Below are 27,136 nucleotides of genomic sequence, written 5' to 3' on the forward strand. Positions count from 1 at the left end.
TCGATCTGTGATCCATATCCCGTGGCAGCTGCTGCGCCCTCGAACAGCCCCCCCTCCCCCCCCTGTTGTGTTTCTGACTGGGAGCACTCCCCAGGCAGACCAGATAAGGAGAGGTCACGTTCATCCCCCGTCTTCCTGTAACTCTTCTCACAGCCTGCGCTCGCTCGCTCGCTCGCTCGCCGATGAAGCCGCCCACATCTTGACAGCCGGGCATTGAACAAGCGCTGCCAGATCCTCTCGACTATGCTGGCGTCGTCTTTCAACATCGGGGCGGGGGGGGGGGGGATGCGGGGGGAGATTTTTGGTTGTTTGGCTGGACCTGTGGAAATAATCCTCAGTTTAACACGCAGGCTTTCGCGACCAATATCATCCATAATATAGGGTTTTTTGGGTTAGATCGCGTGAATTTAAATGTGTCGTTAAACCCGCCACGACCCTACATGGCGAATTAGTAAGGTTTGTCACGTAAGCAGAACATGCCAATTCGTTACTAGTGTAGTGGTGTAAACTCACACGGAGACGAGATTCTCCGTAAGGGCTATTGCCAGCTTATTAATGACTACACTCACGTACAGAATCACCGATCAGGTACAACTACACCTGGTCCTTCCCGTGGACCGTCCCGCTTAACTCCTCGGCTTATCTTCACCTAAGCTCCCCACTAATCCCACTCTTCCCTCGACCTAAGGTCTCGGTGCCGAGTGGCGTGTCTTCCGTGCCCCGGACACCTCCGTGCCCTCGGCTCCCCACAACGACCCCACCCCTTTGCCCGGGGGGGTCCCCCTTAAATACCTCTCCCCTCTGGATAACATGACGTCACCATATGACGTCATCCAGCTCTTCCCTGCCGATGCCCTCACCTCCTCCCACTACTCCTCTACACTGGTACAGCACTAACCGGTGTGGTGGAGAGCCAAGCCACAACATTTACAATCTGAGTACGACGTTTCGCCAGTACTAACTAGCAAAACGAGTTACCTAGCAAAACTAGTTGCTACTGGCCAAGACTAATGAGAGAATCTATCGAAATTGAGAGAAAGTTTTATTATTTTAACCGTTCGGAGAGCTACAGGCTTCGTGCTGCTTGGAAGCGAATCATCAAACAATGCATTGTCTAAATGCATCCCTATACAGGCCACTATACGTCAATGGGGATTACCTATTCGAGGACAATAACAAGAACTGCTGTCTTACTGCAGGCAAACGACAGGAGCTACAAGTTCAGTGTGCATGTATGGCTGTTGATGATAATTACCATATGAATAATCCAACCGGCAATGGATACCCATGGACATTTAGATGCAATCATTAATCATCACATCTACCCCTCTATTTAAAGACCGAAACAGGAATATTTCTCCACAAAGCTGACTGTCGCCTGATGAAGCTAGTTGTAATTACTGGCGAAACGTCGTACTCAGATTGTAAATGTTGTGGCTTGGCTCTCCAACACACCGGTGTGCTGTACAGGTCACGAATTGGCATGTTCTGTTTACGTGACAACCCTTACTAGTTGGCTGTGTCGGGTGGTGGCGGGTTTAACGACACACATTCACGCGATCTAACCCAAAAAAACGATGTTCTGAAATAATCCTCGTTATCGGCAGAATATTTTGTAATCGTATGAATAAGAATTGTTATAACAATGTATTAAATAATAAGGAAATTCATCTCAGTGCTTGGTCACTATCTTGTGATGGTGAGGGTCCCCCACCTGGGTCCATCACTAGGGTTGTTTGACCACACTTCACCACGCTGGTCAGTACGGGTGGGCCCAGGACTGGTTCAGATATCACTTACCACTGATATCAACTGTAGCCGCGAATCAAACTCATGTCACCTCGCTTATCGCACCATGCCCTTACCACTGCACCACCGTTCCCCACCCACAATGTTTGTTGTGACATAATAATTCAAAACAACGAGGTCCACAAATGAACAAAAATCTTATTTTCTGAGACCAAAGATTGCACAGTGATCATCGTATGGAGATACCTGGCTGCTTCCACAGCAATGTGGAATTTTAACCGCCGTCTCAGGACCACGAGTGGAGCTAAATAGAGTTGGAACAATTCACTCTCCCGGGAATTCAATGAACAATTCAGTCTCCCAAATTTAAACCATAAAAACACAGCTGCAAAATGTGTTTACAGTTTAACATCCCCACAAATATGGAGTTAAACCTGTCGAGAATTGTTGAAAGCTATATCCTAAAAAAAAAATTGTTTGCTGGATTTCTTTGGATAATAATGTGCAAATGTGAAAATTATAACAACAGCATGTTCCTTTGGCAGGCTGCATTACTGTTGATTGAATCTGCTAAACTCCAGGAAGTTTCTCTGTCTGCACCCTTTTTATATTTCTCACAGTTTATTGTTTCAGTTTTCATGGAACTAACATTTTGTTTCCTTGCACATTGTTTTCAAACGCCTGTTTAGAACAATCTTGTATATTTTTGTAAATAGTTAATACGTCAATTCATTGTGTTCTCTGCCCAACCTTATCCAGATTGCACTATCAGCGTCATGCCATAAGATGAAGGTTGCCATTCGGATATCTCACGGAGCAGTGCGACCCTTCATCCTAGAGAATGAACCAAGGAAGCGGATCTCACAGAACGACTTCGGAGATCCATCAGAAATGACCTCTGATCCACAAAGTGGGAAGGGGCAGCACTTTTCCTATCACCATGCCGCAGAGTAATGTTCGTCACTTGAGCGTCAAACTGATCATTTTATTCTCAAAGCTGAGTGTCCGACAATTTTAAGTGCTGAACTTGATTTCATGCGGTTTGTTTGTACGGTGGAACATCGGTATGAGTTTTATTAGCAAGGTGTGCTCTTGGAAATCAATTCCAGCGGTTATCCCCATGTCATGGCCAAGAATTACTCCATGGACAACGTGGAGCCCAATAATATAATTACAGCAGTATTGTTATGTTGCTTCGACAAATTATGACCGTAGATAAGCATTAATAGATAAGGATGTTTTGTTGTTTAAATTCCTGAAAGGAAATACAATACAGGTAATTTATCAGCCTGTGGGCTTTCCAAGCAAATGTATTTCAGTAAGCGTATTTTTAAACAAGACCAGCTGGGACCGGTTTTAACTTTACTTAGACTCCTCAGCGGCCATGTGGACAGCGAGTAACGGTTGGCTGTAGGGCAGAGGTCGCAAACGGGTTTTGATTCCTTACCCGTACCCGTACCCGGCCGCACCAGGGTCGCAAATGGGTACCCGTACCTGGCCGGGTACGGGTACCCGTTCTCTACCCGTACCCTACCCGAAATGAGTGACAAACGGTTACTCACCAGTGACTCACGGCCTACCCGTACCTGGCCACACCAGGGTCGCAAACGGCTACCCGTACCCGTACCTGGCTGGGTACGGGTAGCCGGGTATCGGGTAGGGTACGGGTATCGGGTACCCGGTTGCGACGTCTGCTGTAGGGTCAAACAACCCCGCACGAAGGGCTGCACTCGTACACACGCAGGTCTACAGGTGATGGGCAAATGAGCAATGGATGACGCGCACACTTGTTTCACGTCTCGTAGAGGTTGTGATAACACGTGAACCCTGCCGTGGTAACAATTCAGCGACAGTTATTGAGTTTCCAGTCGTAATTAGTCGACTCTGTGCTGCGCCGTTATTTCAAGCAGGCCGGTATTCAATTCCTCCGCACCTTCATCTCTTATTTCCTTTGCAAATGGTTCTCCATACCCTCACATTCCACCGCTGGGTAGTATTATGAACATTAAAATATCGCTACGTTGTTCATAAGGCCCGCTGATGTCATTTGCGAGAGCAAAAACATCGGGTCCCGGTTGGGTGACCAAAATAGGAGAAAACGCCTCTGGTCCCGCTCTGATCACAGGCTCGCTCTCCCTGTGCCAGCCGTAGGCCTGGGGAAGTGCTCATCGCTCATCGCCGGTGCCTAGCCACCGGTGGAAATGTCACGACTTTAGAGGGACCCGATCAGTCGGAGTCGACACGACCTGTTGGATTCCCACCGATTCGTCGCAAATGTTTCCTCGCTTTACTGGCCATGGAGATGGTGGTGGGGGAGCAGACTCAACCCACACTCAGATTCGAACTTGCAACCTCATACTCACAAGTCCCAATTGCTTTGCCAGGTAAGGCACCGAGCTATTGCCCACACTAGGTATTGTGTCCACATGGTAGGTGATGCATGTGGTTTTTTTTGGGTTGCATCTTGAAAGTTCATCCTGCCGTTGTGTGTGTGTGTGCGCGCGTATCACCTATTGTACGTGAACCAAGGAGGAAACCTTTCACCTGCGCAACTCAAGGAGCTGCCCAGTGAGCATCGCTCACTGGGCAGCTAACAACCGGTGGTAGTTCTGTGTTGTCTCTTTCAGTGACACCCACTCCTCCCCTACCTGTAGGCGGGGGCGAGGGGGGGGGTTCCACGGTCAATGACTGCCAGCAGCTCACTTGGGGTGGCATCATCATCATCATCCGTGATCTATCTGCTGTTGGGGTGAAGGCTCCTCCTAGCTGTCGCCCATCTCTCACCTCCACGTGACGCATCCATCCTTCCCGGTCCTGCACACCGGCTGATTGATTCGCTCCATTCCCGTGGTGGGATCTCGCGCGCGGCCGTTCTCATTTGGCGACCAGTTAGCCATGAGCCTCGACTGCCGGCAACCATTTCCCCCTCACGACGCATATCGCCCAAGCCCCGCTTGCTTTTCTGAACAGTCGGAGCAGGTGCCGGCAGCGTGCGTGCGACGCGTAGTCGGTGTGCGGTGATTTAATAAACACACAGATGCAGCCTTTGCCCTAAGTGGGAGCAATAATTGCCGGCAGGCATCCAACTCCACGGTAGACATTCGGGTACTCAACTCTCTTGAACATTGCTGCAGTGTTCTTCACAGGAGTGGGACATCTTCTTGTTTCTTTCGGTAAAGTCACGTAGAAGGGAAGTAATAAAATAATAAAAATAAAACATAATAAAACAATTCTCACGACGTTTCGGCTACAACGCAAGCAGCCGTCTTCAGGTGAAGAATGAGTCAGGAGTGGGACATTGTTTGTCACTGTTATGGCCGACATGAAATAACCCAGCAATGATTGTGTAGCCTCACTGGTTTAAACGAGCGCTCGTAAAATCAGCTCTTTTACGAGGCCATCAATTATCCCTGGAGCAGAGGGGTTAAGTTTAACGAGTTAATTACTGACAATAAAGTATAAGCCAGAGTAGCATTTTTTGTTATTGTGTGCATATCTATGTGCAATATTTCTAAAGCAATACAGTCAATGTAAGGATGCACTCGTGGCCCCCGGGGTATCTCGGTCAACAGAGCAGACGGGGGCCCCAGCTCGCCGCTGGGCAGGTGGGCGTCGTCTCCCCTTCTGTGCCGTCGGCCGCGGTGACCTCCACAGGTCGCGACACGGGAGGCGTTGCGCGTGGCGCGTTGAGGGGCGGTTCGGAGCGGTGGCGTCGTGGTTAGCGCACCGCGGTGCAGTTCCCGGGTGAAGTGCATTCATTCCGGGTAGAGTGTGTGTGTGTGTGTCAACGTTACTGCGGGGCAGACGCAAGTGCCACTTGTTTCATCCACCGTTGTTAGTGCCGCGCCTGCCTTAACGGGAGCTCGCGAACAGTGCTTGCAAGCCCTGCGACCCTCCCGAGGATGAACGGGGATATTTACTTTCGTGTGTGCGTGTGTGCCTCTGTTCGTTTTGTTCATTTACTTATGAGCACAACATCATTACAGTACACAAAACGTCTCGAAGCATACCCAAATTCACTTGTACCAGGTGTATGTACATATTCTATGTGAGAATGTGGGGGCATGCTCATGTGTACGTGCCTGTATGTGTACACGCTCTCGCGCGCGCGCGCGTGTGTGTGTGCGTGTGCGAGGCTGCCTGCACGTGTGCATTGCACCTGTTTACCGATACCTATTATGGGGAGCGGTGGTGAAGTGATTAGGCACCGAAGATCGATTCCCGGTCACGGCTGACACCAATGGCGAGTGATATCAGAATCGATCCTGAGCCTTCCGTGGGTTGACTCGGCCTTAAACGAGTACCTGGTGCAGTGTGTGAACATCAGAACTGGGGAGACGAAGGCAGCCGGGCGTGGTGCTGGCTACACCACCCGTTGATGTGCCCGTGCTGGCCTTCATAGGTGCTGGATTACAGCAATTGTCCTAACAGTCTGTTAAAGGCTACATTGGGGATCTTCGGCTTTGTATGTCTGTGTGTGTGTATGTGTTGTTTACAATGAGCAGGGCGCCGGGCGGCTTAAACAAAACCAGGCAACAGTGGAGTACACAGGCGGCGGCATCTGCCAGTCCTCGCTGCCGGTTAACGTCTGGGCCCGTCGCCTGAACTCATGCCATCAGCGAGGCTGAATGCACGAAAGCCGGATCATCGCTCAACCCGAAAAACGTGGCACGTACTTAATGCGCACGTGCGTGTCCGTGTGTGTCCGTGCGCGCTCCAGGCACGTCGCACTGGGGCGGCTACTCGCACGCGGCGGTGCTGTACGCGCTGGGCACGTGCGGCGTGCGGCACGTGGACACGGCGCGGCGCTACGGCTGCGAGGAGCGCGTCGGCGCGGCCCTGCGGGAGAGCGGCGTGCCGCGCGCCAGCGTGTGGCTCACCTCCAAGCTGTGGCCGGGGGACATGGGCCACGCTGCGGCCCGCGCCGCCTGCCTCCGCTCGTGCCGCGCGCTCGACACCGACTACCTCGGTCAGCACCACGGGCCGCAGGCCTCGCGCGCCGAGAGAGCGACGGGCGCACCGACGGAGCACGCTCGGTGTTCCGCGCCATCGTTGTCACGGCGCGGGCCGACCGTCGCGAGGGCAAGGCGCTGCTGTGTTTGGCGGTAGGGGGCGGTGTTGCTGTTTGTGTAATCCCAACGTCGGCTCTTTTGGAACGACGTCACGGGATCTTTTAACGTCCACCGTGAAGCAGTCGGTGTGTGTGTGTTTACTGTTATCGGTGATGCAGGAATGGCCAGAGCAGCCTGCTGGATTCGAACCGCGAGCCTCTGAAATAAGCGACGAACGCCCTACCTCTGGCCAGTTCTCCCGCGTGAAATAAATTACTCGGCCTCCATGAATGTAGATGTACGTGTCTGTCCCACTGCTGGATGAGAGCTTTACAAGGAATCTCAAAATTTTCAATACGCAAATTATGACGGTGGACTTCAGTGGCTCGCCATTGAAATTATTGGGTGGCTGCTGTGGGGACACGTGGCCGGCAGTCGAGGGTAGTGCATCGAAATCCGCCGTTGTATAGTACTTCTATGTTTCCACGTCCATACTACCCACCGTCACCAACCACGCACTGACCAGCGTGGTGAAGCGTGGCCAAGCTACCCCTCGAGCCCCACGCAGACGTGGGGCCGGGCCCTCGTCCAGCAGCGGATCGTCAAAAAGGGGGCAGCTCTGCATACGTGGCAGAGATAAAAACGGTCGGTCCCCGTGCAACCTGGCCGAGCGGCTGGCAGGCCCACGTCCGGGGATGCCCAGAGGCTCCTCGTCGGGGTGATTGAACGCAGACGGCTGCAGGAGCAGACGCGTTCCCCGAGTTCATTTCTCTTCTTGGCGGTGGCCTCGCATGCCAACTTTCAAGTGCTTTGGGAAACGCAAATACAACGCCGTGGCCGTCTTCAAGTGTGTGCCCATTGGGTGGTCTCGGAATGGGCGGGCGGCCGTTCCGTTTGTTTGTGTTTCTCGTGTGCTGTTTGCGTTCTGTTGAACGTTGCATCGTTACCGAGTGTGTGCCGTCCAGTCGGCCCAGGCTGGCCTGCACTGCGGACAGAGTTGTCACTTGACTGTCAGAAGTGGTGCGCGAGTCCAAATCGCTCCGGGTTGGAGGTTGACGTAGATGGTGTTCTCGTTTGTCTTGTGTAATGTATGCAGTGTTTTCACGATGTTAGCCTAAATGTAACATGAGCACAGTATTTGCATACAATCATAAATAATCGTTCTCATCTAGGATTCAATGCATGTATCGTAAGCATACACATCTAATTGACCGGTTAACGTGTGATCCGTTTGATAACTCGTGCACCTGGCACGTTATTACGGGGCTCCTTTTCACATTTAATTCTAGCTCTTTGCTGTAACAACATTAAGTTGCGAATGTTCAACGTCCTCTTTGCATCGCTTTGTTAATAACATCCGGCGACGGTCTACCGGGCCGCTGCGGTAATGAAGTCGTGTCCACCCCCGCCCCCCTTCACGGACCGCTCTTTGCGGTGAGCGTGCCAGAATCAGAATATGTATTTCTCCTGCAGGAGGAATCCGATAAGCTATAAAGCTCTTGTTTTCCAGTCGGGGCGGGTAAGATCGTTACAACAACAAACAGAACAAAAACACGATAGGAGCGCAAAGTACAAGAAAGGTAAACAAATTCCCCAAACACAAACAAACACGACACTAAACCATCCCCATCCTACCAGACAAAGCCCACCGAGGCATTAACTTATTGGGTAAAGGAGGTCTCATAGTGCATTAACTTATTGTTCAAAAGTGACTTGGCCACAAATGATAGCTCAACAAAGCGGCCTATCATTTGGCCATTTATCGCAGCAAAATCATCTACAAAGTGCCGACCGCTCTTCGCGGTGAGCGTGCCGACTGCCCGGCCCGCCCGGCCGTTTGATCTCGCCGTGCGTAGCGGCGCCTTGCGCAGCGGCTTCACTCAGACGCGGTTCGTGACCATCCCCTCCGTCAAGGCCGAAGCAGCCACGGATCCTCGTTGTGCGTGGCTCGTTGTGGCGTGCGTGCGCGCACGCTTTATCTCGTCAAGACAACCTGTCTTCGCCCCGTTCACGCGCGATTAGCCGCACGTTCATATGCAAATTGACGAGTGCGGATTAAATGCACGTCTGCTGGCCGCTGGCCATGTGGAGTTGGGCTGGGTGAGTCCCACAATAGGCGCTGCTCTTTGTCAGCGCTGCTGTTTATTTTGAGGGAGGTCGTTATGTTCCATCGTCCAGCGTAACCCGAATGCAAATTACAATAGCCGCTGTTCTCTAAACATAAATCACATCTTGGCCTGCAGGTCCCTTGATCATGATGCCTCTCACACACACACACACGCACGCGCGTGCGTGGAGGATCCGTGCGGTTGACGCTATCTGCGAGGATACCCAAGAAGCCGATCGCTTCTTTGGATGAATGAGTTTAAAATTTTGCCGAACATGACCGGAATATTTTAATGTGAACAAAAAGTTGTTAAATTAATACCAGACGTGTCCTTTATTGAACCGTGTAAGAGCCCGTGTAGAAGTTTAATTGCTTGCATGTCTCTAACAATGGGCTTCCATCGCTGGAAGCTGTAATTACGTGTAATATAGCTCCTCCTGTCTGCAGTGTTGCGGGTGGAGGGTGTCAACGATGAGAGATTTTATTTTAATAAGAGAGGGGATTCCCTTTGTAACCGACTTGATCCATGGGTGGCGCTTACCGCTAGCTCACCGCTCCCTCGTGCCCGATGGATAGATCTTGACTTATTATCGTCATTACACGCCTGTTATATATACCAGCTCGTTTGCCCATCCTAGGATGGAAGCTGTAATATTTACGAATTTTTTTAGCAGATTTAAATTTAATGGCAGTGAATCTTGCACTAAAGTACGTCATCAAACACTTCACTGCAGTTCACTGTAGCACTGTATTAATGGTAGTGATTTTTGCACAAAACTACATCATAAAACACCTCACTTCATTGTAGCACTGTATATAACTGACCTTCAATTTGTTCAAATTCACTGCTCTGATACTTTATTCTCTTCTGCTTTCGGTCGCTGGGGTTGAAATTAATTGGAATTCGATACAATATCTGGAAAATCACCGAGAAATGTCTATTTTACCATAATGTAGAAGCATAAATTAGACTGACCTTTTGTCTCAAGTGCTGAAGAAATAAAGACACCAAATCCACTTTGTTGCTGCGTATAATTATTTATTAGATTCACTTTCAATAAAGAAACGCCAAACTTAAAGCGAATTTGCCCAAAAAATATTTTCCGTTCGACCTTCTGCTTGAGTCTAAAAATCAACCCATTCATGAATATTCATGACGGGGGTACGGCATGTGGAGTGACGTCACACGCGTTACACACAAACAGACATTTTTAGCTTATTATAGTAGTAATATCACACGTAAGGGCCTTGTACATATTTCCTCAATTTGTACTCACAAATCATGCCCTAATATACTGGCATTTAAAGCTTAAATGTCACGCCCATAATGTAGCGGTTATGGTGGTGCTATTTATCTTCTCTAAGAATCTGCACTGATGAAAGCAGGCCTTGTGGATCATTGAAACGTGGATAATATCGTGACGCGCAGAGTCGTCCTTTGAGATTGTACTTCAAAAGGGATTGAGCTTCCCTACCAATGCACATCTATAGCCTGCGCGTATCTCCTCTCGCTGTCCGCTCCCCTACCCTCTCTCTTGGCCTGGATTGCCTTGCATTTTCTCAAACCACAAACGTACGTAAAATAGAAGTGCGTATGGCAAAAAAGTCATCGTGCTCTCGTTCGTCTCGGACCTCAATGATTTAAAGTAACAATTTGGTACATTTGGTGTTGGCTCCTTTGATTTAGCGCAAGGATTTCACGAGGACACCACGCTTCACCGACATGGTTTGAATTTGGCAAATCTGGACCGTGACGCCGACTCGTTTCGAGTGGCGCGAGGCGACCTCCGGCCTCCGCCGTGAAGCAGACGGCGCGTGGTGGTTCACGGTGAGCACGCCGCATCGCAGCATTAACCAGGGCGGCCTGCCGTGGTACAGCCGCGAACCTCTGCAACGAGCGGCGAGAGCGCTTCTGCCGGGCTCCATCACCCACCGCCCTTCAGGTTCACAGAGGGGCGTCCCTAAACCCTGCGTCATCGTCGGTCCAGATCCTTCTCCCACCCCCAAGGTCTCTCATCCCAGCCAGACCTCCTCCTATCCCCACTTGTGCAACGTCCGCTTCCAGATGCCACTCTTTCGTCCACTCATTGTTTTTCTCCGTGAAACAAAGTTTAACTGTAAAGGCAAATTCACTACATCCTGTGACGGGGGTGGGGGTTGAACCCCACCAAGAAGCTTTAAGAATCCCGAAGTTCTGTAATGGAAAGTCTGGGTGATGATTTCACCGTGGATGACAGAGTTATGTTTCACAGGCCACGGTCACATGATGTAGCGATAATTTTGAGACCACGTGTAAGTTCGCTGGTGGGAGGGTTTAAGGGTGGAGGGCTGATGGTGTGCTCCGCTAAAAGACTTCCCTGCTCCGAATCCAGCTGACGTGAAACAGCGCATTTCCCGCTCGTGTCCTGCGATACAATGCAAACAATACGAGGGGCAGCAGTGATTCATCCGGGCTCGAGTCGGGGTGTGATTGGCAGGGCGTTTACGGAAAATCGACTGCAGCACAAGCGCTGCCTCGTACATATTGTCCCCGTCATTACTTATTTTTTGTTTTTTGCGTAAACGACCGATGGTAATATTTTTCCCTACCCGAGATTCTGTGGGACTGGTAGTCCACCAGTCGGTGTGGCTCAGCAGTGAAGCAGTTCGCCATGGACTCTGCGTGGACTTCGGGTTTTGAATCTTCCCGGTGATTTGTGTGGGAAATCGCCAAAGCGTGCTATTCGAAGCGCAATGGAGCGATCGTGAAAAACGCTGTGGTGACATTTGCAAGAGTAGGCCGTTGTTTGTGCGATATCCCAAATTGAGCACGTAAAATGTATCCGCAGCTAAATTATATATAATTACTCACTGATGTCACGTAAATATAGGCACCCAAGCTCATGTTTGTTCAAGAGATTACATCAAATGATACGTGTAGGAATATAATGACAGCTTTGGACCAGATGGTATCGTGGGAATTGGCCCCTACGCTCTTATTATATTTTGCATTTGGCTACGGTACTCAAAGGCTGATGGTGTGACCATTGACCAGAGCAAATGTTCACGGAGTTCTTGCTCGTTATGGTGTAAGACGAAATGCATTGTCTGGTGATGGCGTGTTGGTAGTTTGGCACAAGCAGACAAAAGAACAAGTCGGCATATTGCTACAACAGCAGCGTGTGGCCTTCAAAGTCAAATAAATCTCGATATAAAATCGGCGACTTTTCTGGCAGTGGCCGTTCTTCACATCGTCCCAAACATCACCTCTCATACATGTTATTTTAGCCACAAATGCGCGCAGTGTGTTTGTATGAGGCTTTTAGGGGTGTCGTGATAATAATGTGATGGCCTCTAGTGGCTTGAGGGTTCCACACGTGATTCAGTGCGTGTGTTGTGAACTTAGAAATCGATATTAATTGATGAAGCAATGCATCATTACACCCACTATTGGGCATCGGTTTGGCGTTCTGACCTCAATACCACGAGTGTGATTGAGCTGCGAGGTCTCCAGACACACCGAGGCTAAAGGACATCGGTTTATTATCTTAAAGCCACACGTGTGTTTGTTTCTTTGACTAAATAAATAATCATTCATGTTGGTCTGAAGCGTTCAGATAGATAAATGGGCCACGTGGCAAATCGTCAGAGTCCGTGGCTTGTGGTTGTAAGGTTGAGAGTTCAAATCCCAGTCGGGGGTCGGCTCAGCTCTTCTTGCCTACGGGGTTGATAAAATGAGGACCAAGTTGTGTGTGGGTGGGGAAGTCACCGCTGGTTCTATGAAGAGGCTTGCGCCCGTCAGGGTAATGGGGAATTTCCACCACCGGCTTCGGGCTGTAAACAGGAGATGAGCAATTTGAAGAGGAAACCACCTTTAGCACAGATAGACGTTGACAATAGCTGCGGACAAAGATGCGGCCGTTGCTGCTGCCGCCGCCGCCGCTACTGGACGGCGATGATGAAGTGCAGCGAGGAAGGTGGTGGGCGCCAAACGTGGCGGCGGTGGTGGCGGTGGTGGCGGTGGTGGCGGTGGTGGCGGTGGTGGTGGTGTCGGTCCGTGTGTGGGGAGGTAGGAAACGGAGCGGCGGGGGAGCGGGCGGCACTCCATTGTTCCTCCTCCTCGTCGCCGCCCGCCAAAGGGATTTCCTGTTTGACCCTAAATGGACCAATCTGACCGGCCCTTCCTATAGGCGAGCAAGCAGAACAATTGTGGACGTCGTGGTTTTTGTGCCTGCGCCGCCTTGCCCTGCCGCTCGAGGGGTTCTCCGTGGTTTGAAGTTCCAGACATGTCGGTCTCTCCGTCTCACTTTTTTTATTATTATGATGTTATTAATGCAGATCATTGCAGGAACGTTATGGTGGGGTGATCTATTGTTAAGCGTTTCCCCAGCCGCGCTTGCAGTATTGCTTACGAGTATTTTCTTTCCAGCTCGGATGACGTCCCCGAGGTTCCACGCCGGGTGCTCGATTCTCACGTCGAGTTGGTGGAGTTGAGTCGAGTCACTGGGTGCTCATTTCAGGCTGAGCTGACCCACTTGAAGGCCACGCTAGGTACGCTGACCTTGTAACCACCACACCTGACCACACTGCTCTCCAGCCACCTCGGCTGAAGAGTGAAAGTCAAAAGTTAAAACTTCAAAGTGCCTCCATTCTCAGTTGAACAGCAATCAGTGCTCATTGCCATCGACTGGGGCACATTCCACCTTCCTATGACGAGGGCGGGTTGTCGCATAGGATAGCCAATGCCTTCTCTCCACGAGGTGGGTCTTTATATTACCCACCCGACATGATGGGCAGAGTTGACCCCAGCCAGTCTTTAGAGATTGAGTGGAGCGGTCGGATGACAAGTCCCACTGCTGTGTGACCAATCAGCAAGCGATGGATGACAGCGTAAACTCCAACGCGAGATCAAAGTGCAAATGCATTGTTTCAGCCAGACCCCCCTCCTCTGTCCCCCCCTCCAGCCCCCACCCCCTCTGTCCCCCCCCACCTCTCCAGACCCCCCCTCCTTCTCACAGAACTGAAAATCAACCCCCTTGATTTGCTGCGGATGAATTTTTCTTACACTCGCACGTACGCATTTGTTCCCGCGCGGGCCAAAGGCCCCATTGTTCTGCAATCGCTCAAACAATGCGAGCTCATTGGCCTTTGTTGTGAGTCAGGGCAAACATTATGGTAACAAATTCTTCAAACAGATTTCCCGGCCACCTCCGCGCGACCCCATCCTTCTCTCGCTGTGCCCGCAGCATGTGTCGAAGTTCCCCGCGTGAGGGCTCTTTAGGTGAACCCCTGGCCCTTGCTGAAACCACGGCGTTAAGATACACAGCGGCGCACTTCATCAGAAAGGACGACGTTTACAAATTTGTCTTCACCAAGGAAACCTTATTTTTTCCTTAATGTGCCTCTTTTAAATGTTTTTACGGATTCTAACGGAAGGGCTGCCTCGAGAGCTCGGGCACAGCCTGCGAGAGCGCTGTGCACGCTGTTGTGCACGTCACGCTATTCCGCCTGGCGCGCTGTTCCATGTGGTGCGCTGTTCCGCGTGGCGTGCTGTTCCATGTTGCACGCTGTTCCGCGTGGCGTGCTGTTCCATGTTGCGCGCTGTTCCCGTGTGCGTGCTGTTCCCGTGTTGCGTGCTGTTACCCTGTGGCGCGTTGTTCCCGAGTGGCGTGCTGTTCCCGTGTGGCGCGCTGTTCCCGTGTGGCGTGCTGTTCCACGTGGCGTGTGCTGTTCCCCGTGGTGCACTGTGGAGATGCGGCACAGCAAGGCCCTCGAAAAACGACGCTCCATTGTCTCCAGCAGCGGCCCGATGCCACACGTCACTCTCAAGCAAACTTACGTGAAAATGAGTAGTAACTGTATTATTATTATAACATCTCAGCAGTGATCATTTTATTAACAGTGTTTTATTGATGATAAAATAATTAAGTTACGGCCTACTCTATACGTAATTTTCAAACACCGGCGTTAAGCGATATCATCATTCTTCTGCAAAATTCGGTAATGGGAGTCGCTTTGCCAACATGAGAGCCGAGAGCTCCGCGGTGTTTTCTGTCGTAACCACAATCAACGGCGGCGGTGCAGCTTAGGTAAATATTAGATTTTAAACATAAACACGGCAAACGTGTACGCGCATGTGTGTGTGCGCGCGTGTGTGTGCTGCGCTCGTAAATACAGGGAAACGACCACGCTAAGAGCCTCCCACTGGGAGCGAAACCTAAAACGTGGCCGTTAAAGGGGTTGCATTTGTAGGAATAAAAATTATTTTAATGCGGGCGAAAAAACCGAGTAACCGCATTGTACAATGGCCCTCTCTTTATTAAGTAATAAGGCCATTGTGGTTGCAGGTGTAGAAGTTTCAGTTTGGGGTTCTGCGCACCGCTCCGTGAGTGAGTGCGAACGTCTGGAAGAATGGAAACTGCGCACGCAGCTCTCTTAGCCGAGGAGGCGTCCTGGCGTGTGTTTTGTTGGGTCCAGGGCACAACGGCGGCTGGGCGTTGGGTCTCCGTGTTTTTCAAATTAACTACAAATCGCTTCCATGCTTCTCTCGGCGAGTGATACTGTAACAACGGGGTGACTGGTGTTCGAATTAGGGAAATGCATTTTTTGTCTGACTTGAATTCACCGTCAACTACGCGTGCGCATGTGGATCTTATGCTCCGGGGCTTCACTGCTGCATTCCACACTCGCGACGAATAGGGGATTTGATTTTTTTCTTAATGAATGATGTCTCGTACGCATTGTCAGCTCAATGGGGTTTAAATAGCCAGGTGGGGCACTGCAACAGTGTCCCAGATAGTTTGAGGACCAGACTATGAGTTTAAAAAAATAATCGTTTTAAAAGTGTATATGTCGTTTGTCTCTTAACTGTGATTCTCGAATATGTTGTTGTTAGGTGAGTAACTCTTAGTCTGTGCGCTCCAGTTGACCGGGTGAAACGTGGGCTAGGTTATTGCTCAATCCTGGCCAACTGGCTCAACAAACTTAATAAGTGCATGGATTTGTTTTCCATTCTTAAACTCACAAACAGCAGGGCCACGTATGTGTATTCGCATTGCTGTTGAAGATGGCCGGGCCATATTTATTGCTCGTGAGCGTTTAATTGCATTTAGTCTATAAACTAAACTTTTTTTATGTTACCAGGCAAGGCCCACTGAGCTACATACCTCTTTTTCCGAAGCGACCTGGCCACCACAATTTAATAGCCAAACGAACTGTGCTGAGCACGTGGAAATTGATATCAGCAGCCAAACACTCTAAACACGTGGTGATGTTGATTCTAAATGTTGAGGGAAAAACCGGAGGACCTGGAGAAAATGTCACGTGAGCACGGGGAGAGAGACACGCAAACTCCAAATATACAACAGGCGTCGGGGTCGGGATCGAACCCACGACCTCCTGTATACCGGGCGAGGGAGATAACATCCCGCTACCGTGGGGAGATGCTTGGCACCCAGGACTGGAGCCCATATCACAGATGCGTTGGCTCAGCGCGGTGACAGACATCAGCCTTAGTCCACTTAGCCACGCGGCCAGCTGACGTCAGATATCAGGGCTTACTTTGGCAGTGTTTTAGAAACACAGCCTGCAAAATTTTGTTGCTGTCATTGTCAACAAATAGAGCCTCTAAAACGGAGGATTTAGCAAGCGTCGTCTCGGCCATTCCTTCTCTGCTCTGCAGATGAAATAGTTGCCCCAAATGTTGACTTAAACGTCCTCTTTAGGTTGTGACTTCTAAGGCAGAGCTGTCCTGCATTTGTGAACAATGACAGTGATAAAGTATGTTTCACGTATATTGTCTAAGCAAGGATGAGCTTGGATCGTGCATGGATAGGCGACCGCCATGTCCACCAGGTTGCTTTCGTCTGCTGCTGCAGCTGCAGGGCTACGCAGTGGGCAGCAGAAGGCAGCGCTGCAAAACCTCTTGCTGGAATGCACTTCTATGCTCCCGCATCTACGCCACCCCACGTTTACCAACTGGCACTGACCAGAGTGGTGAAGCGAGGTCAGTGTCACCCCCCCCCCCCCACCGGCTGCACGGCACGGGGGGTGGGTTCCTATCCAGCAGTGGATCGACAAAGAGCCGCGCGGCGCTCCGGCATCGGCGCGTGGAGCGTGCGGCACTGGCACAGACTGGAGCGGGGGCGGGGCACGAGACACTTTGGCTTGGAATGTAATTGACTGGAAGTATTCTCGAGACAGATGGCAGCCCCATTGGTCAGTGAGCTCACCACTGAGCCCCTCTGCACAGGGTCAGCCGCTCATTTCCCGCGCACATCTGATAACGCCTGCAGGGAATTACTGCGCAAATTTTATCCGTTTTTAAAAAGAAGCGAGGCTAAAATCCGCCGGTCTCGACGTGGCAGCAGCGAGTTGGGGCTGTGAACCCAGTGAGGGGAGTGCTGATGGAACCGAGAGAAGGCGAAACCAACTGCGGCCGTCACCGGCAGCATCAACCGGATTTGCAGCCAAGCAACTTCAAATGGCAGCTGTGTCAGGTGTGGCGCTGCCACTTTACAGACCTCCGCTCTCAGCGTTGCATGTCGGCATGTGACTGACTTTCTGTCTTCTCAAACAAAATAACCCTCTTCTTTGTTTCCCTTTGATGCACGCACACACCCCACTGTTCTCAGTCGCTGTGCCAAGTGCATGCACCGTCGCACGCCCCCGTGAATGTTTGACTGAGAGTGCGTCTGCCGCTATGGCCAGGGATTAGGGAGACGTGTCGGCTCTGCAGACATCATCGCGCTGGCCTCACTCCAGCTCGCGATGGACGACGTTCGCACGGCCCGCGCCGTGCCTGGGCAAGTTCGCCAGGCGCATGGAAATGCATCGGCAGTACAGCGTTTCACGTTGATAACGCCCGGCTGTCAAAACACTCTGCCAGAGAAGCAGGGGGAGGGAAGGAGTGGGGAGAGATGGCGACTGGCAGGAAGATGGACGTGTACGCGAGTCTGTGCGTGTGTGCGTGTGTGTCATTGGGGGGGAGCAGTCGTGTAGTGGTTAGCGCGCTGCGTTGCAATCCTCGCTTATGACCAAAAACAGCGGTGAACATTGGAACCGGTCCCGGACCTGGCCGGAAACCCAAGTTCCATTCCCGCTCACGGCCACCGTTACCGGTGACGATTATATGCATCGGTCCCGGGCCTCCTCTAGGTTGACTCAGCCTTAATGACTACCTGGAGCGGTGTGCAAACATCAGCGCTGGGGAGACAAAGGCGGCCAGGCGTGGTGTTGCCGTCTGTCAAAGGCCGTACGGGGGTTTCTTTGTGTATTAACGTATAAAGACACATGCACACACACGACCGCAGAAGGAGAAAAGAGTAAAGCACATGAACGCATATCCACAGAGGGAGGTAGGGAGCACTTCCCCCACACTTAAAACGTGTAAATTGCGTAGCCGTTTCATTTCCAAGGTCAGGCCGGGGTCGAACGAGGTCACATTCCGTGCACGTGGTTCCCGAGCTGCCCCCCTCCCCCACCCCTCACGGGTCCCATCGACCCAATGGGACCCACTGGGCCCCGTGTAGCCGCTGGCCAGGGCCCCGTGGGCCCCATTCGATGAACAGATGAGTTCATCGTGTTGTGATTTGGGGAACGCGTGCCCAGCTGACGGGTGTCAGCAAAGAGCCGCTAAGAAACCGGACTTGCTGCACGAATCCCCAATATAACCCTCCTGGACCCTGCGGCGTCCCCATTCGAGATGGGTTTTTGCCTTTCCAATTTCTGGACTGAGAATTTGGGATTAATTAAAACGCACATCCTCACGGTTTGAACGAAAAAAATAAACACAGCAATTTACATGCAAAGCTCCAGGCCGTTTGAAGGTCTTTGCAAAATTCCCGCAACCCCATCAAGAGACGGTGCTCCTTTTTAACTTTGATAAATATGCCACCGAGAATTATCTATGCTGGGGTGTGTGTCCGAGCCACGTCCATCGCAGTCATGGTGGGGGGTCATGGCGCGTCGTTGCTCGGGCTATGTTCGCGAGCCTGTTTGCTCGGTGATGTCACCACAAGAGGCTCGTCCAGACTCAACCGGTGACCTTCGCCAGTCTCTAACGATATCCCGTTCCTTTGCGGAAGATGACGCAACCCAACAAATGACGAATTCCCTATCAGCCACGCCGATTCGTGTTGACATTGTCTGCGAGATGAATAGCTCAATGTGCCCGTCGCTTATATTTGTTTTGGGTTCTGAACGCTCCATTTTTTTTGCTGCACTTTGCTCTGTTTGCTTTTGCTTTGGCCACTTTGGTGAGCCAGGTCACTGCTCTTGCGAGTGAGACTCACCCTGCTCTCTCGAGGTCCCACCTGGTTACAACAAAATCAACTTCGCACTTGAGCCACTGTGCCACAACCCCAACCTTCCAGTGGTTATGCGTGGGACGTAGAGGATTTGCATTCTTTCATTCAGCCAAATCAGGACTTGATATGGCTCCACTTCACTCACGATGGCCGGCGTGCACGCGCATCCACAGGCGCTTGATTCTCATTGCTTCGGTTGCTTGTGTGTGCACACAGTACTTAATGTCTCTCATCTGTCTTGTACAACGTCAATATCCCTACGATAAAAATGGGACGCCATCTCTGTTGAAGGCCCTTCATCACCGGTGACAGTTGTGCTTGCTGTCCCAGGGGTGATCTTTGGAAGGTATCGACAAACACTGATTCTCACAATGTGATACTAATTTTACCTACCCCAGAGAGATGCTGATGATGATGAGTCCGCTCTGGCCTTTATTTTTTCGAAATTACCAATGGAGCCTTGTCCTGGTGCCGCATTTTCACACGCACATTTACGTTCGATATATTTCCATAATGAAAACCACACTTGGTAACGTTATCCCCAAACTTGCTGAGCATATATGTTTAACGTTGCTTTGGGCCCGGAATGTGACGATCCAAACTGCCAATTGGTGCATTATTCAGCCTATACTCTTTAAAATCATTCATTCGTGTCATTGGGCCGAATGTTAATCCCCTTGGAGAATACCCACCGAAAACTAAAAGGCTGCGGACATGCTCGCCAGCTGCTGTATAAAAAAAACCTACGCTTCAGTGCGCTGACACAATTTCGCAGGTGCTGTTGATTTCCTCGCGACAAATAAATCATAATGACATTACCGCGTTTGGGCAGCGGCGCGTGAAGCCGCTCCCCGAGTCTCAACACCGACCTCCGTTCCCCAAAGCGGCGCCGGGTGGAACGCGCACTTACTCTCAGATTCCACTTCATTGAAACACAAATTAGCGGGAGTCAAACACGGATTTGGGGAGGTGGAGCCCGGGGGGGGAGGGGGCTGCTTATGGAATGAAAATTCCCTGGCGGCTCGTGAGATGCGGACGGACGTGCCGGCTGTTCCGAGCGAGGCCGCGCGCAAGCGGCTCCGTAGTCTGGGGGCACGGGCGCGTAAACCCTGGCGGCCGCTCGTGGGCGAGAGCATCCTGTTTCACAAACAGGACGCGGGGCGCGAATGTGCGGAGAGACGCGCGCGGCCGCCACGCTGCCGTTCGGCCGACACTTTCTACTCGGCGGAGTTCCGGACGTGCGGACGCCCCCCACCCCAGACCCGCGCGGTTCTCCATCCCCGAGGGGCCGCCCCACGGCACCCGCGCGGCCACCCGCCGCCCACCCCGTCTCTCTGCCCACGCCCGCATGCGCTGCGAACGCCTCGCTATACGGGAGGCCGCTCGGAGAGGGGCAGAGGGTGCGGGTGAAGTCGCTCCGTCGAGAGTCGCCCGCCGACTCGTCCGCACGTGGCTCTCGCCCGCCCGCCCGCTCGGCCCATCCTCGGCGAGCCGCGCCGTCCCACGGGCCCAGCGGCGCTCGGTTTCTAGCAAGCCGGCCGGTGCTGTTGGAAGCCGGCCAGTTGCACTTGAACCTGAGCCAAGTCTCGTCGGCCCGTCGGTTCCAACCCCCCGCAGACTTTGTCTATGCAACCGCCATCGGGGCCCTTCCTCTTTTAAAGCCAGAGCCCGTCGGCTCACGCGGCTTAATTTCATTTTCGCAACGAGCGTGCTCAGTGTGGGGTTCCTGATTAATGTCTTGGTCAACGAAAGTTTCGTTTAAAAAAAAATAGTTGTCAGAATGCTTTGCAGCGAGGATCGGGTTTGGGTCATGGCGTGTTTTGCTTTTGCTTTTGCTCCGTGCGTCAGTAAACCTCTCCGCCAGCAGTTGCCTATTAAGGAAGAGATCGGATTTTGGTTTGCCAGCGTGGATTTTTTAATTTTGGCACAACACGGTGTGCTCATATCTCTGAGACATCTCCTTACGGACTCGGAGTTTTAGTGGTTTACTTAAGCTCACGCGAGCGTCGGGCAGCGTTAATCGCCATTCTCAGTCCGGAAACAGTTGTGGAAATGCCAGGTTCCTTTAGCAAGGGATTAGTCTTTCCAAAGGACAACAAATATGGACTTTTCACCAAGAGGTGTTCAACATTTGTTTCTAATTTTACCGACCCCACGGGGATGATTGGCTGAATTGGAAGCTGCTGCTACTACTGATCTACTGACTAAGCTTCATGTAGGCCTGCTGTAAAGATGTATTAAGATAAGCTGACAAATCCATTGGCCTCGTATCAAGATATTCCAGTGCAATCCCATTGTTTTGTTCGAATGCTCCGGCACTGCAATGCCTACAATGATTTCCTGCACTCGCATCATGGAAATCAGTCAATGCTCACAGAAGTAGTTGGGTGACTTTTAATCTGTGGATTAAATGGAGTGTATTGATTGGATGGGGTCTCTTCATTGGCGCTGATTGGCTGTACAAACCACTTGCTCATCTACGCATAACTAAAGTCCATGCAGTCCATGATGGTCACGGACTGAAACGTTTCCTGGTTTCGTAGATTGTTTTGTAGGGTGCCACGATGGCGAGATGTTTACTACCTCACCTGGTATACGGGAGGTCATGGGTTCGATACCGACCTTGGCGCCTGTATATTTGGAGTTTGCGTATTCTCCATCCCCGTGGTCGCGTGAAATGTTCCCCTGGTCCTCCGGTTTTTCCCTCCACATTTAGAATGAAGGTTTGTTTCGATGATTTGGTTGCTATACATTTCCACGTGATAAGCTACTCCGTTGAGCAATAATTTGTGGCCAGGTGGCTTCTGAAAAAGAGTTATATAGCTCAGTGGGCCTTCCCGGGTGAAATGAAAATGGTCTACGTCTGGTGACATCAGCATAAAGTTTCACGAGATTTCCACCATTGGAACCTCATTTGCCAGTAAAAAATATGATAATTGTTTTTTACCCTTCTATCTGGCCACAAAACTGACACCTTTTTTACAAGGAGTCATGTTTACATAGACCACAATACCTGCAGTCATAATGCAAACAAAAACATAACTCTGATAATGTGCACTGTCGTTGAAGTTGATTGGTCCACACCCGAGACAGCTTTCCTTAGAGCCTAGTCTCATATGAGTTGGACCAGATGACGCCAAAAGGCGTTGCAGTTCGAGGGTGTCCGCAAGTGTTCCCTCTGTGATGGCAGCGCTGAATCTTCCGCCGCGCAGACTGAAGGGAAATCGTACCGCGGCCTGGCTACATTCAGCATTCAATTTCTAATTAATTTGTCTCTTGGGAGTCGGTCTGTACCTCGTAGAGTACGCACAGTTGTAAGACGGAAGGCGCGAAGCGGAGTGGGGCCTGCGTGGCCGGAGTGTGCCGTGAAGTCGTCGGAGCCGTACCGGCGAACCACCGAGCGAGCGTGACCGTGCGCCGATCCTCGCCGGCGCTTTCACCGTCGCGCTTCGACTTGTTTTGTGTCTCCCCTCCCTCCCCCCCCGGACGTCGCCGCTGCCGCCGTCAGACTTGTACCTGGTCCACTGGCCCGAGGGGCAGCCGCCCCCAGGCCAGAGCCGGCGGGAGCTGCGAGCGGAGACGTGGCGGGCGCTGGAGGAGCTCTACTCCGAAGGTACCGGCTCCGCCCGCGGTCCCCTCTGCGCGGCCGCCGGGGCCTCGTCTCGCCGAGGGAGACGCGCGGGGCCCACGCGGCCATTCGACACCTCCGCCGAGGTTTTCGCGGCCGTGCCACGCAGCGCTCCGTCGCGCTGTTGCGGGTTCTGCCGCGAGTTGTTCGGCACGATGTCTGACGTTTCGCTCCCGAGTGCCGGCCGCTTCTTCGGGAACTGAACGTTGTCATTTTAAATATTCGGCTGCTGCTCGGCATCAAGAGATATGGCTGGGACGGGCGACCTCCGTGCACGCAAGTTTGTTATAGACCTCGGGGTTTACGTGATGGGCGTCATAGGTCAGTGCAGAAGCATCTGTTGTACTGTACTTCGACAGCCGCGGTCTAAGTGACCACGCGTGCCGAGCCCGGCACGGCCGCTCCTCTGGTCCTCCGTGCAGGTGAGCGCTACCGAGCGTCGATGCGGCCTTGCGTTGCGACGTTTCGCCAGTCCCTAATGAGAGCGTCGGACGCGGGGGTGGAAACCGCGGCATCCGGAAAGAAACCCCCGCCGCCAGCGAGAGGGCAGCATTCTTTCAGGAATCCGCGTGGATAATTCAGCAGCCCCCTTGCCGCTGCTGTAATCCCATCTCCTGGATCTCTCGCAGCACGTGGGGAAATGCGCGCGATCAACGAACCCCTTTGCGGCTTCTGGGGGCGTGTGGCTACCGCGTCCGGCGCTAATGATTAACGCTGATGGCCCACTGACAGGGTCCTGTCGGTGAGTGGCGTTGCCTCGAGGGCCTGGGGTTGGGCAGTGGATTTGCGGCGGTGCTCCCTCGTGACGCGGCGCGCTCTGAAGTGGGGTCGGGTTCCGTGGCCGCTGGGAATTTGCGGGCAGCGTGTGGGGGAAGCGCGCGAGAGCGCGAGGGAGCTGTGAATCTTGGCAGTGCACCGCACTGCTCTCCGCGCGCGTTTTACGTTTTGCGCACCGCACGTTCTTCAGCGTGATGTCCGACGTTTCACTCCACGTGCTGGGAGCTTCTCCAGGTAGATGGAAGAACAACACGCGATGCAAGCCAAAGTACATCGTAGAGGAACTTCTTCAGTTACGGAAGAAGCTCACAGCACAAGGGAGCGAAACATCAGACATCGTGTCACATGACACGCGACATGCGTTACTACCCGAAAACACATTGGAGAGGTGTGCTGCGGCACAACCCTGTGTCTGTGACGGAGCACCGACTCGGTCAAAAGGTCGTGAATTTAAATCTCTATCGCAGATCGACTCAGCCCATCATCCTATCAGTGTTGATAAAATGAGTAACAATTTGTAGGAAGTCAGCAGTGGTTTATCTCTGGAGAGACCGGTCCCCATCGTGGGAATGTGGAAGTGTCAGCATTTTGCTCAGGATTGGCATTGGAGATGAGCACTTTTCAGGCGCGCGTTTAAACACAGGTACAATTTGACTTGGACGGCACGCTACATCATACGCAATCTCGTACCATTATTACGTAAGCAAAGTGAATTTACCGAACGTGAAATTTAATTGAAAACAAATCCCCAAAAAATAAATTGGAATGGAAAAACAATTTCAAGCATGAGTGACACTGTGCAGATGTCTGCGCGTGGGTTGTGTATGGCCTGGTGGTAGAACACTCGCAGACACCGCCTCCGGTTCCGGTGATTTTACGCCCTCGCCTAAGGCCGCAACGTTGCGTGCACCTCGCCTCGGCCCCACCGGGCAGCGGCAACGCTTGACCCGAATTGCGGGGGTCAAACAGCCGTGACATTTACCAGCCAGCCATACATTTACCCTCCCCCCCCCCCCCCTCTACGTTCCTTCTCGCCGTGCGCTCTCTTATCTCTCTGCCATCTTAAACGAAGCCCTCGCCGCCACCGCTTCCAAGATGTGCCTCTGCCTGCACATTCAGCCTTTCCGTTTTATGTCGTTTAGCAGGACACTGGAGCGAGGCTGGCGAAGTCATTCTTGGGGAACGTTAGGTTGCACGTTTGCTTTGTTTGCATCGGGGAAACAAATAGCTCCCCCGCTATGTAATAGCCAAACATAAGCAGTGAGGTGCAGAACCCACCAGCATTGTGCCAACCCAGAACTTTGTTTATATTATTATAATTAAATAAAATGGGCAAAAATGTGTTTTGTGGTCACTTGAGGTTTCTCATGAACGGCCAATCGCACGGTAATTGCCTGGCTGCAATTGAAGCCTGGATTTCAAACGGCCCTGGTTACTCTGTAGGGCTTCATATTTTTCACAAATTTCTTAGGGACTGTGCCATGTTCTCACTCTGGTTGTTTTCTGGAACCAGTCACGAGAATAAAGCAGTATATATATGTGTGAAAAAATCACCGCCGGGCGTCATATTTCTCGGTTTATTTTACCGCTGCAACCTCCCGACTTCGCTCGCAGCTGTGCATACACGCCGTTGGATCACCCTCCGCTCGCTCGGCAAAACTCGCCTCGAGGCTGGTCGTTTTTGTTTCCGCGGTGCATTTGACCGAGCTTAATACCATCCACTCATTGCAGATGAGTGCTTGATTATACCTTGAACTAGATGCAAGATTTGAACCTCAATTCCGATATTGATATGTGCACGTGCAACTCTTTTGGCCATAAACTGCTGGATGGGTGTCTCCCTAATTGGCCGTACGTGGATATAAACTTCCCAAAATACAGGGTGCTTAAAAAAAATGTTAACACTTAAATGGGACTGTCGTTTTTAATGTAAAAAGAAAGCATAATACACTGACATTAGAACAAATGCATGTTAACAGCTTCATGCCTGGAATCTTCTCCAGGTGGTCTCCCGAGCCTGGAGGCACATTTCTTGTGGTATTGTTGCAAATTTTCAGAAGTGTGAAACATTTTTTAAGCACCCTTTATATAAGGAATTCCCTAAAAACTTTCCCGCGCACCGCAGACAGGATCAGCGTAAGCGCGTGCCGTCGGGCGACAAGACCAGCAGCGTTTGGCAGGGAAACGCTCTTCTGGGTGCAAGTGTGCTACTGTTTGTGTCCTCGTGCTCCGAGGACTTCATCGACATCCGCGTGGATTTTGGCTTTCCTGCATATTTCTAATGCAATTACCGGCAGCTGTTTTCCCTGCGAAATGTGGCCATCGCTTTAATTGCACGAAACCCCGCGCCAGCACCCGCACACACACACACACACGCGCTCACGATGAAGGCTGCGCCGCTAAAGAGCTGACGGTCAGTCGGTGGTTTTCAGCAGCGCTTGGGTGGCGGCGACGGTGACGGCCAAGGGCATCCGACCCTCCAAGCCCATTACCCTCCAGCTGCCAAGTGCCGTTTGTTTAGTGGGGGCAGGGGAGTTGCTGGTTGGTGCCACTGGTCGCTTCAAAAGTGCCGCTGCGCCCACTGGGCAGGCCGCGAGAGAGCGGCCCGGAGCACCTGCCCGGGGCTCACAACAACTCCAACAAAGCCCCCTTTGAGGCTGCGTTGTGTGGGCAGGCAGCAGCAGCAGCAGCGCTGTATCCAGGGGATTAGTGGATATTAAATGACTGAGGCACTCTGATGGGGGCAGCTGAATTCATTAAGGGCTTCCAAGCACCTGGGTGCAAACCATCTCTGTTTGCAACAGGAAATGTGCTGCCATTTTATTTTTTGTGCTTCGTATTTATTTGACGAATTGGTTTGGTGTTTTTTTTAATGTTTTAACTCCAATTGTGCTTCAGGCTTTGTGTCATGAGATGAAACAATTTCCATTGGAAACTCTTACAGCATTAGAGCATGGCCCGTGGAAGATGATGTCAAGGGACTGCTTCTGAGGTCCCTTTAAGGGACCCCTTATCCACACGATTCCTTCTGTACTTTCCCATGCACCGTGGGAATCAAAGTCCATTTTAATATTTCATTCTCGAAATTGTAAATGTGCCAAATTGAGTTAAAAACTCAAATAGAATGTTTTTTTGTATGAACTAGTTAGTGATCGAGCCGATACCATCAACTCAGTTTAGTTGGGAGGCGATTTTATCCATAGGTAACTGTGATGGATTCAAAGCCATCATCCTCAGTGCTGTAACTCACAGCCCGTCCAGCCACCCATTGTACGTTTCATGAATCAGATTTTAAACTTTTGACTTAAAACTTTCGTGACTGCAGGAATTCATGTTCTTGGTTCTTTCGGTAAAGTCACGTAGATAGTAAATAAAAAAACATTATATTTTTAATTTATTTAAAATTTTATTTTTATTTTCTATCTACGTGACTTTACCGAAAGAACCAAGAATACAGATTTTAAACGCTCCGAATGCACGGCGAATGTGTACAATGCAGGCAGCGTGAACATATCGTGCGATTTACATCCCAACGTTT

At 51.4% G+C, this 27,136-nt stretch overlaps 1 protein-coding gene across 3 annotated transcripts in view; it reads left to right on the forward strand.

Moving 5' to 3' along the window:
* The window catches only part of LOC133351895 (uncharacterized oxidoreductase ZK1290.5-like), a 103,059-nt gene that overhangs the window by 14,248 nt on the left and 61,675 nt on the right, over positions 1 to 27,136 (forward strand). For 2 of the 3 annotated variants that reach the window (XM_061567472.1, XM_061567473.1), the window contains exons 2-3: positions 6,470 to 6,718; positions 22,702 to 22,806. In XM_061567472.1, the coding sequence (XP_061423456.1) occupies positions 6,470 to 6,718; positions 22,702 to 22,806 (354 nt within the window). The remainder of the gene's footprint in view (positions 1 to 6,469; positions 6,719 to 22,701; positions 22,807 to 27,136) is intronic. The other variant, XM_061567474.1, reaches the window with a different exon arrangement.

Source organism: Lethenteron reissneri, chromosome 39, assembly GCF_015708825.2.
Source record: "Lethenteron reissneri isolate LAM-NWPU_2019-01 chromosome 39, ASM1570882v1, whole genome shotgun sequence".
NCBI classification, from domain to species: Eukaryota; Metazoa; Chordata; class Hyperoartia; order Petromyzontiformes; family Petromyzontidae; genus Lethenteron; species Lethenteron reissneri.